The sequence below is a fragment of the Vespula pensylvanica genome, chromosome 3 (genome assembly GCF_014466175.1).
Source record: "Vespula pensylvanica isolate Volc-1 chromosome 3, ASM1446617v1, whole genome shotgun sequence".
In the NCBI taxonomy this organism is placed as follows: domain Eukaryota; kingdom Metazoa; phylum Arthropoda; class Insecta; order Hymenoptera; family Vespidae; genus Vespula; species Vespula pensylvanica.
The window spans coordinates 5,879,219-5,893,882 of record NC_057687.1 but is presented as its reverse complement, the minus strand read 5'-3'; the positions used below and the strand labels follow the sequence as shown (position 1 = coordinate 5,893,882).

At 40.4% G+C, this 14,664-nt stretch overlaps 1 protein-coding gene across 1 annotated transcript in view; it reads left to right on the top strand.

Annotated features, from left to right (window-relative positions):
* The window catches only part of LOC122628100 (dendritic arbor reduction protein 1-like), a 172,095-nt gene that overhangs the window by 43,345 nt on the left and 114,086 nt on the right, over positions 1–14,664 (top strand). Inside the window, exon 2 of the mRNA XM_043809959.1 lies at positions 13,649–13,743. Coding sequence (XP_043665894.1) covers positions 13,649–13,743 — 95 coding nt within the window. The remainder of the gene's footprint in view (positions 1–13,648; positions 13,744–14,664) is intronic.

Genomic DNA, 14,664 nt, shown 5'->3' with positions numbered 1-14,664 from the left:
GTGTCACGCGAGAATGCGATGGGTTGTCACGGTGGATAAGATCATCGTGATCCAAGTATTTCGTCGAGGGTCCGATGGTTGGCTCTTCTCAACAGAGGATGAGCAGGGAGAGAAAGAGGAGAAGGGAGAGGGAGAGGAACGGTTCTTCTTCTGCAACGAAAGGAAATGCTCGATGAGGGTCGCGAGAGTCCACTAAGATCGCACCCTCTCTTTCTTTCCGCACTGTGATTCCTTCCTCTTATTTTCTCGTTGCTCTCTCTCTCTCTCTCTCTCTCTCTCTCTCTCTCTCTCTCTCTCTCTCTCTCTGTATATCTCTCTTTCCATTTGCGCTTAAGTTCCTCTAACGAAGAGGAGGAACGCCATCGGCAACAGCAGCAGCAGCAGCAGTAACAGCAGTAGCAGCAACAGCGGCAAAAGGCGATGCTTGGCAGTGACTGAGAAGGAGGAGGAAGAAGAGGAGGAGGAGGAGAAGGAGGAAAAGGAGGAGGAGGAGGAGGAGGAGGAGGAGGAGGAGGAGAGGGGGAGGAGTGGAAGCATTCGGTGAATTGAATTATTTAAAGCCCGCGCAAGAACAGGCGCCTTTTATGAGCGTCCCGCACAATGCCGGTCTTTGTGACTCTCGAATACACGTGTTACGTACACGCGCGCTCACGTACGTAACGCCGTCGAGGCGCGCGGCATGAATGTGCTAATAATGAAGGTAAATTTGTTCCGAGGGGTCATTAATTAAAGTATTTTGTAACAAGGCAACGGTAGCGTTTGCAGCAGCAGCAGCAGCAGCAGCAGCAGCAGCAGCAGTAGTAGTAGTAGTAGTAGTAGTAGTAGTAGTAGTAGTAGTAGCAACACCACCAGCAACACCAACATCAACACCGACACCAATATCAACATCACCATCACCATCACCACCATCACCATCACCATCATCACCACCACTACTACCAACAACGACAGCAGTAACTTTTCTGTCTCTGTCCCTCTTCTTGCTTCTTCACCGGTGCAGAGAAAACTACCTCCACCAGCTTCACCTCCTCCTCCTCCGTTTTCCCGTTCGTCTCTCACAATTTTCTTTCCGTCCTCTTCACGACGACATACCTCTTTCTCTCTCTTTTTCTATATATATATATATATGGCAATATATGTATATTCATACGCGAGTTCTCTGCGAATAGGGTGAAGGAGGTGGAGGTGGAGCGAACTGCGTCGTCGTGCCGTATATAAATAAAGGTGGCGATCATAGAATTGCTAATGTTTCAAAGAGAGACATTATTCTTTTCACAAGACGACAGGGTGTACCCCGTATGGCGAGAGAAAGAAAAAGATAGAAAGAGAGAGAGAGAGAGAGAGAGAGAGAGAGAGAGGGAGAGAGGGAGGGAGGGAGGGAGGGATCTTTCAGAGAGTCGAAGAGGGTGGAGGTGGGACACCGGGCGACAAGGAGAAAGGACAGAAGAGGAGGATGATAGCAGTGGTGATGCTAGTGCTGCTTGGTGATACGACGATGGTGGTGTGTTGACGATGCCAGTCGAGTAGCCGTGTTCTGGCGCCTTCCCTCTTTCTCTTCCTACTCTCCCTCCTTCCCTTTCCCCCCTCTCTCTCTCTCTCTTTCTTTCTCTCGTTCCATCTATGGACTTTACGGATTTGCTTGTGTAAGCTCGTATCGCCGAGCTTGGCTATACTTATGTATTACTTGGCAAGCCATGCTACTACTCTCTTGCATTCCCGACCTGGAGTCGCCCGTACAGCCGTGTATATACATTATGTGTCTATGGAAAACAAGCAGCCAGCGGTAATTCAAAGGCCCCATTCAAGACTTCGTCTCTATTCTTCCCTCCACGCTTGCAAACCATTTCGTTTGGCTCCTACTTCCTCCATCCTCTTCTATATTTTTCTCTCTTTTTCTTCCTTCCTTCCTTCCTTCCTTTCTTTCTTTCTTTCTTTCTTCTTTTTTCTTTCTTCATTTTTTCCTTTTTTCTCTCTTTTCGTTCGCTGCCACCATTGCCACGCGCTCGAGCGTGTACACTAATAACTAATAAGAAACGACTCGGACCTTTACGGAAGGAAAGAAAGAAGATCGCAAAGCGTAGCACGGAAACACGGTAGTCTCTTTAATATTCTTTCCCTTTCTTTCTCTCATGCTCTTTCGCTTGTGCCCATCTACATAGGGGGTGAAATCACGCTGCACCGATCTCCGCCACAAAGCCAACGAACGTCGAAGGAGGATACGTTCCACCTGCGAAAGAGAGAGAGAGAGAGAGAGAGAGAGAGAGAGAGAGAACAGGTACAAGAGAGACCCGTTCGTTCGAGTCAGACTTCAAATGGAAGGCTAGTGCCTCGAGATTCTTGTTACGCGACCTTTGCTTTTCACGTTTTATACCACTGCTTCTCTCTTTCTCTCTCTCTCTCTTTTTCTTTCTTTCTTTCTTTCTTTTTTTCTTTCTTTCTTTCTTTCTTTCTTTCTTTCTTTGCGGATATAAAAGTAATCGCTATCTCATACGACGAGCTTTTTCATTTTACTCGCTCTAAAACGATACAATGTTCCAATGGAACGAAAGGCTCACGTCTTTATTAACTACACGCAACGCATTCAGTCTTATCGAGTCCTCTTCGATAATTAACAAGCTAAATTAATTAACGGCCTCGTTGGTACATTGTCTCGATCCATTTGAATTCGATTTGTTATGTAAATTGTCCACTAGTAGAGATCGAAGGAGAGACGTCGAGAATAAAAATAATTCACGTCGAGATAATCGAAAAGTGCTCGAAAGTAAACGAAGGTCGAATGACGTAGGCAATTGGAAATGAGCCAGACTTCTTCTTGATTAACTTACAATTACGTACGTTTATTTACTTTTGTTTTTTTTTCTTTTATTTTTATATATTTTCTTTTATCTATTCGCTGTCGATCGATCTTCGATATATCTCGAAGAGGATGACTTCCTTTCCAATTTTGCGCGAAGACCTTATTCGTCTTATCGATAGTCCCGATGTTTCTCGTAAGACGAAAGAACCCTTCGTTGGGTTTGACATTGGGAAAGAGATCGAGACTGACGTGCCGTATGTAAAATCGTCCTTGGCGGACACCTGTCGAGAGATCTCGTCGATTATTATCGCGGTACAAGCTCGTCGAAGGGTGGAGAAAAAACTGGGGGAACAGAGAATGAAGGTTGTCAGAGGAACGACATTATCGCTTCTCGTTAGCCTCGAAGAGAAAATAATAATTATTTTAGCATATTATCTATCGACCGGTAATGTAACATAAGCTCGTCAGTGCTCGATCATTTTGCGTTTTAATTTATTTACTCTCATCATCATTATCATCATCATCATCGTCAGCATCATCATTATTATCATCATCATTTCCATAATTAACTACCATATTATCGATCTGACTTGTTCTAAACGTAATTTTTCTTTTTCATTTTCTGTTCTTTTTTATTTATTTATTTATTTTTTTCTTAAGAATAAGCCCTCTTATAAAATCAACGTTGACGATAAATATCGATCTTATCGATTCGTTCGTCATTTTGAGAAAGGATGGACACCTTAAGAGAACCATCGACGAGTCGATAAATTAGAGCGAAGGTCGAACGAGCCCCGGGCGGCTATCCACCCCTTCTGATATCTCACCCCCTTAACAGATTGCACCGCCGAGCAAATTCAACTGATTCTCACAGATTGACGTCAGACAGAGGAAACTGTCCTGCGCCTAGTGATTGTCATTTTCCGGCCTGCATCCGGTACGCGAGCTTTTTCTCTGCTGCTCTCTTTTCTTTTCCATCTTCTCCACCTTCATCACCTTCTCTCCCCGAGTCTCCTGTATTAGCAATTATTTTTTACGATTAAGTTCCCTGCCATCTATGCTTGGCAAACGTTTTCTCCGTGTTATATAGGATACCGTTCGACGACTGTCCTAGAAAAAAAAAAAGAGGGATAGAGATGGAAAGAATTCGTCTAAAAATCGAACTCCCTTTTTCTTCATGGTTTTTTTTTTTGTAACAATTTTAATTAATCTTTTAATTATAATTATAATAATTATTATTATTGTTATTATCATTGTTGCTACAAAAAAAAAATCACATAACAAAACATTTTGAATCGAATATACGAATATCAAGAGTATACAGAATCTATAAACGCGTTCATTCTTGATTAAATTTTAATGAAACGAATTAGTATATCGTTTATCAATGTTTATTTATCGGTAAAATTTGATTTATTTATAACATTTGCTCTTCGTAAAATTGTGTTCTATAGAGATTTTGACATCGGTAAAATTTGTTCTATCGAAACGAATGTTTATCGAATGGCTGTTAATACAACATCATGTTATCACTATTTCTCTTTCTCTCGCTCTCTCTTTCTCTCTTTCTCTATACGTTTCCCCTCGTATCGATAAAATAATTTTTCGACGATCGAATTAACGTGAGAGAAAGAGAAAAAAAGAGGAAAAGAAAGAGAGAGAGAGAGAGAGAGAGAGAGAGAGAGAGAGAGAGAGAGAGAGAGAGAGAGAGAGTGAGTCGAGGAGTCAATTATGTTCGGCGTTCGTTGTTTGCGGTGAGCAAGCATCCCTTTTATCGTACGATAGAAGTTCGAGTTGGTAAGTAACCCTCGAAACCAAGGATTAGCTCCCCTTCTTTCGTCCGGTTCATTGTAAATTAATTACCTGGAAATGAGAAATCTCCGGTGTACGTTACGAATTCAATGAGAGATAAAAACTCTGGTCTCTTTGATAACGAGCACGCAACGCGTTTCTCATCGCGCGAAAAGAATGATAGCGAAATAAATGATGAAAAAAGAAAAAAAAAGTAGTCAATGGATAGAACGCGTCCTTCTTCGAGAGATAAAGATTTGTCGAAGTCTAACAATACTAGCTACGACGAGGCCTCGATATGAAAGAAAGTCTATACGCGCGAATCGCGTTACGCTCGTGCCGAAAAAAAAAAAGATAAAAAAAGAGAGAAAAAAAAAAGACTGAAAATTCACGAGACGTTACTAATTGAATTAGAAAACAATTGGTCTCGCTGTAATGCAACAACATGCGGGAGTTGGTATAACTTCTTTTCGAAAGGAGAAACGAATGAGAATGATGGTAGGAGGAGAAAGAGGAAGAGAAGAAGGAGGAGAAGGAAGAAGAGGTTACATAGTGGCAGGGCGCCTACGCAATTCCGCGATGGCCACGGTAAAATTTTCACCTGCTCAAACAGACACGAGTCAGACCCGGAGACCGCCGTGTCATTGTGTTTGCATTATTATGTTAATCGCAACGGAGGTAGTAACAATACGTCAACCTCGATTTAGTAGGCGACTCGAAAAGGAACACATAGCTGAACAAATATTAACCGAGCAAATCGTTAGTTTCCCTCTCTGACTCTTTTCCTCTGCTTCTCTTCTCTCCCCTTTCCCTTCCATCGTTTTCCATCGACTTCATAGTCCATTCTTGGCATTAGTCTAGGAGAGACGAGCACGAAACCTCTTTGCGTGCTATATAATCGGTACGTACGTAGAGATATGTGAGATACGGCAGCCTCGAGTACCACTCACCGAGCTAAAACCTTCTCATAATTCAAGAATCGAGCTTAGCCATTTGCGATTTTGCTCATCCTACTTAGTATCCACGTGCCTTCGTTCCGTTTGACCTTGAGATACCGCTACGCCGATGACTCGACGATTCAACGTTTCGAAGGTTTTTCTTCTCTCGCGAAGAAAAAAAAAGAAAAAGAAAAAAAAACACACAGAAGAAGCAAAAGAAGAAGAAGAAGAAGTTAGATCCAGTCTATATTCTATCATTTAAAGATCGATGATCTATAATTTTCTAAATAAATAAATCGATTAGCGATATCACGAAAAAGAAAAGTTAACGAGGTCCGAAGAAGTGGACGATATCGAATAGGAACGTGCTCTCTTAACGTTGGCGTTCCTAATAATGTTAGCGTAGTGCCAAGCTGCTCTCAAAGAATCACACGGGGATCTAGAAAGCATTTTTTTTTTTTTGAGGTGGCCACTCATCGAGACTCGGGACCGACCGATTTGTCCCCTAATAAAAATCGAGAGAAAGAAAAAGAGAGAGAGAGAAAAAAAAAGAGAGAATGAGAAAGAAAGAGAACAACGAGGACAACGTCGTCGAGTTTTCCCATCGTTCTCCACCCCCACTCCCAGCCTTCTCAGCCCTTTACTTGTTGTTCCCCTTTGCCCCTTCGGCGGTGTGTAACGCAATTACGATTGTTGTTTGAATGAACAATCAAGCGCCCTAGAATCCTCTCACCCCCTTTCTACCACCCCCGAGTCGATCATTCAATTTCTGTTCGATCGACTTCCTTCACGAGTTCTCTCTCTTTTTCTCTCTTTCTCTTTCTTTCTCTTTCTGTTCATCTCCCCTTTCCTTCTCTTCGAGAATCACTGCGAGATGAATGGGTCTGCCAGAGAAAGAGTGGCTACATAAGAGAAAGAGAAAGAGATATAAGGGTGAGAAAAAAAGAGGAGAGTCTACGTCCTGCTCTTTCTCTCCTTCTCTCTCTATATAAAGTCACTTTGCCATGGCTGACAAAGTAACTCCTAACGGAATACTTCTTATTTCCTGGCCCTGACAGGACGCGTGTTACGAAAAAGAAAACTAATAACAGCGAAAGAACGCCGCCATTCGTTTATCGGCTACCTGCGTTGACGCGTGCCTGAGAGAGAGAGAGAGAGAGAGAGAGAGAGAGAGAGAGAGAGAGAGAGAGAGAGAGAGAGAAAGAGAGAAAGAGAGAAAGAGAAAGAATCAAGCCAACTCGCTACGGTGACTCGTTGCTGCTGCTTTTGATGCCGATACTCGTCATGAAAGCAACGAAGAGGAGTAGCGCACGCGAGAGGAACACGCGTACGTGTGCATGGGACACGTTTGCGAAACCCGGTTATTAGTTCCCTGCGGGAGAGCAAACTCCCTTCTTCTTTCTCTCTTTTTTCTTTACCGTGATTATGATTCCATCTCTTTCTCTCTCTCTTTCTTTTTCTCTTTCTCTTTCTCTTTCTCGTTCGAACCCTCCTCAAAAAGATCTATTATTTCCTCTGTTGGAAAAATCACTCGCGTTCTCTTACGCTTTTCTTTTTACGCCTTATATACGAAAGAATCACCGAGACGTACGATAGGCGATGATAAAGAAGAAAGAGTGTACTAGTTATGCCGATATTTCATGATAATTCTTTTGCTTTCACTGTTAGAAACTTACTAGCACGGTGGCATCATCGATCAGACGAGAGTAGCAGCAACGAAAGAGCTAAGGCGGATTTGTAGCGACAATGAGAATTTAATAGCCGTTTCTTAGCCAGTTATCCTATCTCTCTCTCTCTCTCTCTCTCTCTCTTTTACGGTTTTCGCTAGTTCCAACCAAAGCTCTTCTCGCACTCGAGATAATCGATAGCGTGTCTTCTCCACGCGGGACTACACGACTACGCTTGTATCACGATAATAAACGTTCCTTGAAGAATTCCGTTTCTCCTTGGTAAAGAGCAGAAGAAGGAGATGGAGATGGAAATAGTAGGTAGAGGTAGTGGTAGAGGTGGAGATGGAGGTTGTGGAGGAGGTGCCGCGGTAGTACTATCTTAAGATTACTCGCGCGAATAATACTCCTCGCTAATTCGCAATATATCGCTTCGCCCGGCGACATCCTCTCCTGGTGGAAGGTCAGGTGGCAAGGAAATATTGCGTTAATGCAAACGAATCGCCGTATCCCGTGGTAACTCTAACGCCTTAACCGTTTTCCTTTCCGGATTCTAAGATTTATGCCAGGGCTCGGACTCCTCGCCATTAACGTCCTCGTATTCGCTTCGAAGATAGATGGTCCCGTAGTCTTCCAAACGAATTCGTTCGATTTCTATATACGATTATAAATTTTCATCTTAATTACTATTCCCGCCTCTCCACGATCTATCTATCTATCTATCTATCTATCTATCTATCTATCTATCTATCTATCTATCTATCTCTCCATCGAATCGATATTCTCTTAGTAAGATCGACTCTCAGCGATCGTTTCGAATATGAACTGTTAAAATTCTCGTTATAGTACTTTATGTATCTCGTGTATCAAAAATGTACGCATAAATGTATTTTTTAATGAAATATACGTGCAATTAAACAAATGAAATTAAATCCCTTCGAGTTGATGATATCCGTTCGAACGAAGTATATAAAAAAAAAAAAAAAAAAAGAAAAAAGAAAAAAGGAGGGTGACTTATAAACTCGAGCATCGAATCCTGTAATTTCTAGTACTCCTCTTCTTATCTCTTCCTTCCTCGCCAAGAGAAATCTTACTTTACGGTTCACGCTTTTCGCCATATTATCGAGAAAAAATTTCTTCGGTCGGCACACGAGGGGCAAAGTGTAACAGGCCAATTATCGTGTTTACATGAACAGGAGTAGAGTTGGGTAAGCGGCGATTCCTCGGAGTACAAATACCGGTAACTCAGTTAAGACGGTGCTCGTGTCGACTGCTTCAGTGAGTTGGTGGGGGTTAAAGTAGTGGAGAATAGTGGGGGTAGAGCTCAGGTAAACGAGAAAAGAAGAGAAGGGGAGATGGAAGCAGGGACAACGGTCCAGTACACAGTTGAGAGAGAGAGAGAGAAAGAGAGAGAGAGAGAGAGAGAGAGGAGAGAGGGAGGAAGGGTGGGAAGAGAGGGGAAAGAGAAAGAGATAGAGAAAGAGAAAGAAAGAGAGAGAAAGAGAGAAAGAGAGATCCCAAAGCGTTGTCGTTGTCGTCGTCGAGCGAAGAACTCGACGCGTGGAGAAATGGTGGGATGGGGTGGAGTGGGGAAAGAGTGGTGAACGGGTGAACGGCCTGCCGCGTCCTTGCGAGCCACCTGACCACACCGGCCGTGCCGCCACCACTCGGTGGCCTCTCCAGCATCCTTCCAGAGGCTTGGACTCGCCTTCCAACCGGCAAACGGCTCGCCTACCGGACTCCTACCTGACCGATGCCCCTTAAACTATTCCTATTGCCTTCTTGATCTCTTCCGTCACTTCCTAGTAATTTTCTTTCTCATTCTCTCTGTCTCCCTTTTTTTTCTTTCTTCCTTTCTCTCTCTCTCTCTCTCTCTCTCTCTCTCTCTTTCTCTTTCTCTTTCTATCTCGTTGGTTTAGTGGTTCACGTTTAACACAGTTTTATTCTATCTTGTTTGATACGTTTGTTCCGTTTTTTTTCAATTTGCGTTTTAATAAGCGGATTATATATGTATGTATGTATGTTTGTTGTGCGCGTGTTTCGTTACTTTTTCTTTTCTTTTTTTCTTATAAATTATATTGATCGATTTGCGTCATACAAAAAAAAAAAAACAAAGTATTATCGTATTACGTATAGGTAATTAAGATAAATGGATAGATTTAAGAAACGTTTTCGTTTCGTTTTACTTTAGTTTATTCGTGTGTACGAGTCATTCGATCGTCGATAGGTAAACAAAAGGTTTACATCAACGAGTATCTATAGTCATTGCAATCGATTAACTTGCTTCTTTTATTTGATATGAATTGGCTAATGTAAACATAACAGCGCAGTCGCTTTGTAGCAGTCGAGGAATCAACATCCGTGTGGACGTCTCTATTTTCAGTACGTCATTCGTTTATTTAATCCTTTGAGCAGTACCAATGTACATCTACCTCATACCTTAGTCGATTACTGTACTACGAAGGTATGTATGTGTATTTTCGCGTTTGCAAAAAAAAAAAAAAGAAAATAGTAATAGATAGTGCCTTGCGTAATTTATCATTTAGTCTCGAATATTTTTAAGAAGTTAGTATTTTATCATTTGATTAAGTCATTTACATAGTATTGAATTTTACGACGTTAAATAACTATATCGGATAGGCCTGATAAATTACATGTGATATCTTCCTACGAATATAATCGTGTTAATAGGTTACCATTAAAATGACGTAACTACTTATGACGATTCATAATATTAGAAGATTGTTTATATCCCAGTTATTGTTCAAGGTCCTTAGATATTCATTAAATGTCCTTCGAGTTTTCATACTTTACTCGATTGTTGTAATCGACAAGGATCGAGAGAGTCCTGCTTTCGTTGAACGTTTATACGACTGGTTTGCCGCTCTCGAAAGCGAGACCAAAATTGGCTACTTACCACTTTGTCGTGCGAGCACGCCCGCGTCTCCTTATTTCCGTGCTACGCCTACGTTCCATTAGCATGTTATCCCGTACGGTAGAACCGGGAGCAACTTACCTTTTCGAGAGAAAGAGAATGAGAGACAGAGAAAGAGATAAGATTCGCCGTTTCTTCTGACACGGTATCTTTAGTCCTTTTTTATCAGCACCACGCAAAAGCCACGAAATTTCCCTTTTAATCGGTAGCCTGTGTTCTCTTCATGGATTCGTTAAGATATGTGACTTACATATCGCGATATTGTGAGAGCAGCAACTTCTCTTACCATTTCTCTGTTTTTTCTTTTCCTTCTCTCTCTCTCTCTCTCTCTCTCTCTCTCTCTCTCTCTCTCTCTCTCTCTCTCTCTCTCTCTCTCTCTCGTGCACCCTCCGTTTTGTACTCTAAAAGATACACAATCTTGTTAGTTTGCGCCGTCGAAAAGAAGAGAATATTGATTCTGTTTTGAGTATGAGTCTGTATGTATACGTGAGGTATATCCGTGTATATGTTAGGTACATCCATGTATACGTATATTTATATGTGTATATATTTTTTTATGAGTTCGACGAAAGTCGAATATCATCGTATAGGTAAGGACTTATTAAAACCGATTCTACCTTTCTTCGTTTCCATTTATTATCATGAGAATTTTATCTTAACGATTATCAATCGTCTCGTATTATACCGTTTTCTTCGTCTTTTTCTAAAGCTCTCTCTTTTTCTTCTTCTTCTTCTTCTTCTTCTTCTTCTTTTTCTTCTTCTTGTTCTCCCTTATGGAATAACGGACTGAGAAACTCGTCCCGTTAACGTTTCCGTCGCTTTTTGCTCCGAGAACCTTTCGCGATCGGCGACCAATCAAAAATCTTCTTCAATTTCCTGCTTACATCTGCCCTTTGTCTTCGTATTCTTCTTCTTCTTCTTCTTCTTCTTCTCATTCTACTTCATTTTCATTTTTAAACAAAAATCCATTCAGATAAGAAAATTAACGAGGTAGCCTTTAATTAACTTTGCGGAATATATATTAGATATAATTATACGTATTAGATATATCTATCTTATATTCGCTGCGATCACATCGAATGTCGTCGGTTTTGTAAAGGAAATAGCACCAGGATAGCAACGAAGATTTGTTACTTTACTCGGCTCGGAGGAGAACTAAAAGCGAAGGGAGTAGAATTAGCTGTCCGATTGTCAGCGTTTATACGTGTAGGTACTATCGGGTAAGCGACGTTCTACCAGGCTTTCGAGTACCCTCATTTAATCTATCTATATGTATACATATACATGTACATATACATATATATAAACGTGTGTGTGTGTGTGTGTACGTGTATATGTGCGTGTATGTATATATGTATATATACATATATTTATATATAGTATATGCTAGCATCGATTACTTGCTAAGTATATCGGCCGACGTAGCAGGACGACCATTCGCACGTAATCCAACTTGATTTTATACGTCCTCCCATTCGACCGGATGCCTTTCGCCTGTCATCCAGTTGAAAGCGCCGTTTCTAGATCTTCGCGTTCCCGGTTAGTAGCCTGCCCTCACTTTTCCACCGCAAATAAAGGAGACCCGGATAGTAACGCTCGACGGCTTTACGGCTCTTTGATGATCGAAAAATTCTTTCTAGCTCCTTACAGCAGAAACATCTTTTACGTTTGCATCGCTATTCGTTCGACTTTTGCTCTGCTTTGTAAGAGACAAGAGATAGATAGATAGATAGATAGATAGATAGATAGATAGATAGAGAGAGAGAGAGAGAGAGAGAGAGAGAGAGAGAGAGAGAGAGAGAGAGAGAGAGAGAGAGAGAGAGAGAAAGGAATTTAGTTTATCGTACTTCAGGATCTGTTATTTTAGTCAAGCATTGAGTCTATATATATGTACTTCATAAATAAATAGAGTAGTTATTTATATCAATTGTGAGGCATTTCTTAATTAAAGGTTTGTAATTATTTAATATATAATCTTATAATTATCGAGTCATAAAGTTTGTATTTAACGTTTGTATTTTCAAGTAATTAATAAATAAAACGTTTACGTAAATAAAAACGTTGGATAAAACGTTTCATAATACTTGTCTTTATCTAAATATAATTATCCCGTTGTTATTGTTGTTGTTGCTGTTGTGCCAACTAGGTTCTTGGATATTACTCAAAAAGAGAAATCTGTTAGATCATCGTCTTTGAGTTATATTCGTTCTTTCACTTTTTTTTTTTCGTTTCTTTTTTTTTCTCATGCATTCGAGCTACCCTTCTAGAACGAGAACGTTCGTGACCTTTACAGATATCGTTTTCTTACCACAGTGTCCTAAGTGACTACGTAACGACTTTACGGATTTTAGCTAACTAGAAACGTCTACGCGGTTGCAAGTACATTACCTACGTGTTTGAGAATTAATTAGCTCCGCTATTATTAGAACGTAGAGTTGACTTCTCTAGGAACGGTAAGTCCAGAAGATTTCGAGATTTCTACTTTGCTCGAACTTTCGAAGCAGTTAAATGTATTTCCTTCTTGTTATAAATCTAGATTTATTAGACATAGTTCGTCAACGAGTTTGTCCCTTTTTGTTGTTTCTATTTTATATATTAATCGAACGAAATTATATTTAGCATATTATACGATTTATATTTACCAGCCGGAAGATACTAGCTAGCGTGGTTTGAACAACGACAATAAAAGATGCGAAAAGGGAAATGGTATTCTTAAAATCGTCGTATTAGTCAGCGATATCTCTTCGACAAAGAGGGAGAGATCGGTGTTTCGAGTATAAAACTTTGAAGCGTGGAGAGCGTGTATGTACTTTACATGGGTGCTTGAAAGGGAGACAGTGACGTAATGTTCCAGTTGGTAGGAATCTGGTGTCATTTACCATGTACTTCTCTCCTCCGATCTCTGAATCATCGTCCTTTGTCTTATCGAAGAAATCTTCCAAGTATCCGTTTATTCGAAGTATGCAAATTTTTCAACCTTGAATCTTTGCGAATAAGCTTTCTCTTTTCCTTCTTTCATCACTTTCGAGAGAAACGGAGATATATCAATTTATTAATCTCTAAGATTTAGATTATTTTATGAGACAACTTGTGGATAGTAAGAAATACAATTTTTAATAATGGAAATTCCCGAGTATATATTAATTACATTGATAATAATTAATACCCAGAGTTCGTTAAAAAATCGAAGGAATTAATAAATAATGTTAATTCATACCATTAATTATCATCAGCTCATTGATCATCATATTTACAAAGAATAATGTACAAAGTCCAAGGATTCAAGGATGGCGAATTTCGATTATCGACAAGTCGTTCGATATATCTTAATCTTCATGGAAGAGTTGCCTCTCGTGGGAAAATTTCGCGTTAGATCGTTACTTTCCTTTAACAAGCGTTCGCATAGATTTCTACGTCCTAGAAGATAGCGAACGAACGTTCGTTCTTACGATTACATTCCCGTGACGTAAGATCATGCTGAGAGACTAACGAAGACACTCCGTTGTTGTTTCGTTTACAGAACGGTGCGCTTCCTGATGTTCGCCGTAATTGTTCGACGGTGGATGGGGTCGTCACGGCCGTAAACCCGATCACCTGGAACGAGATACGTAGCCGGTGAGTAGTAGAACGCTTTCTGATTCGTCGATTCTATTTTATTTATTAGAATTACAAAATATTTTTTCTATTCTTCTACGATATTTATTTTCTTACGAGCGACGAATTGAAATAATTTATCTAGCATATATATATATATATATATATATATATATATATGTACATTTAAAATTCCAATGACGAAATTTCGAACTATTAGAAGAAAAGCGTGAATCGTATCGAATGATACTTTAAGTTAAAATAATGAACACATAAGATCTTGATATTAAAAACAGATAGGCCGAAAAAAAAGACGAGAAAAAATCCTTTCGCGATCTTTATAAAAAAGAAAAGAAAAAAAAGAAAAGAAAGAAAGAGAGAAAGAAAGAAAGAAAGATAATAAAAAGGAGGAATAGAAAAGAAATAAAAGAAAGGGGCAAAAAAGAAGAAACCATGCATGACTCTCTCTTTATGTTCGAGATATATCGTTAATCGAGCACGTGGCAACGCACCGTGCGCGTAGTTATGAACTAGAGAAGGAAAATGGTACTATTACGTGCTCTATCCACTCCTCTCTTCCCATTTTGTTCTCTCACTCTTATGCCAAAGAAAAAGAGAGAGAAAGAGAGAGAGAGAGAAATAGAAAGAAAGATAAAGATAGAACGAGAATTACGGGGCGACTGGACACGATTTTACAATAACTCAATTCATTTCCAGTTGGTGCAAGAACGCACTTAAGAAAAAAGCGTCGGCTGGATATAGTTATTGCGGCTCTATATGCGACGTGAACAGGTCAGTCCGGTCGAGAGCGAGAGCAAAAGAGACGGAGATAGATCGACCGACCTACCGATCGATCGATCGATCGATCGATCGATCAAGAAAGAGGGACAAAGAGGGACAGAGAGAGAGAGAGAGAGAGAGAGAGAGAGAGAGAGAGAGAGA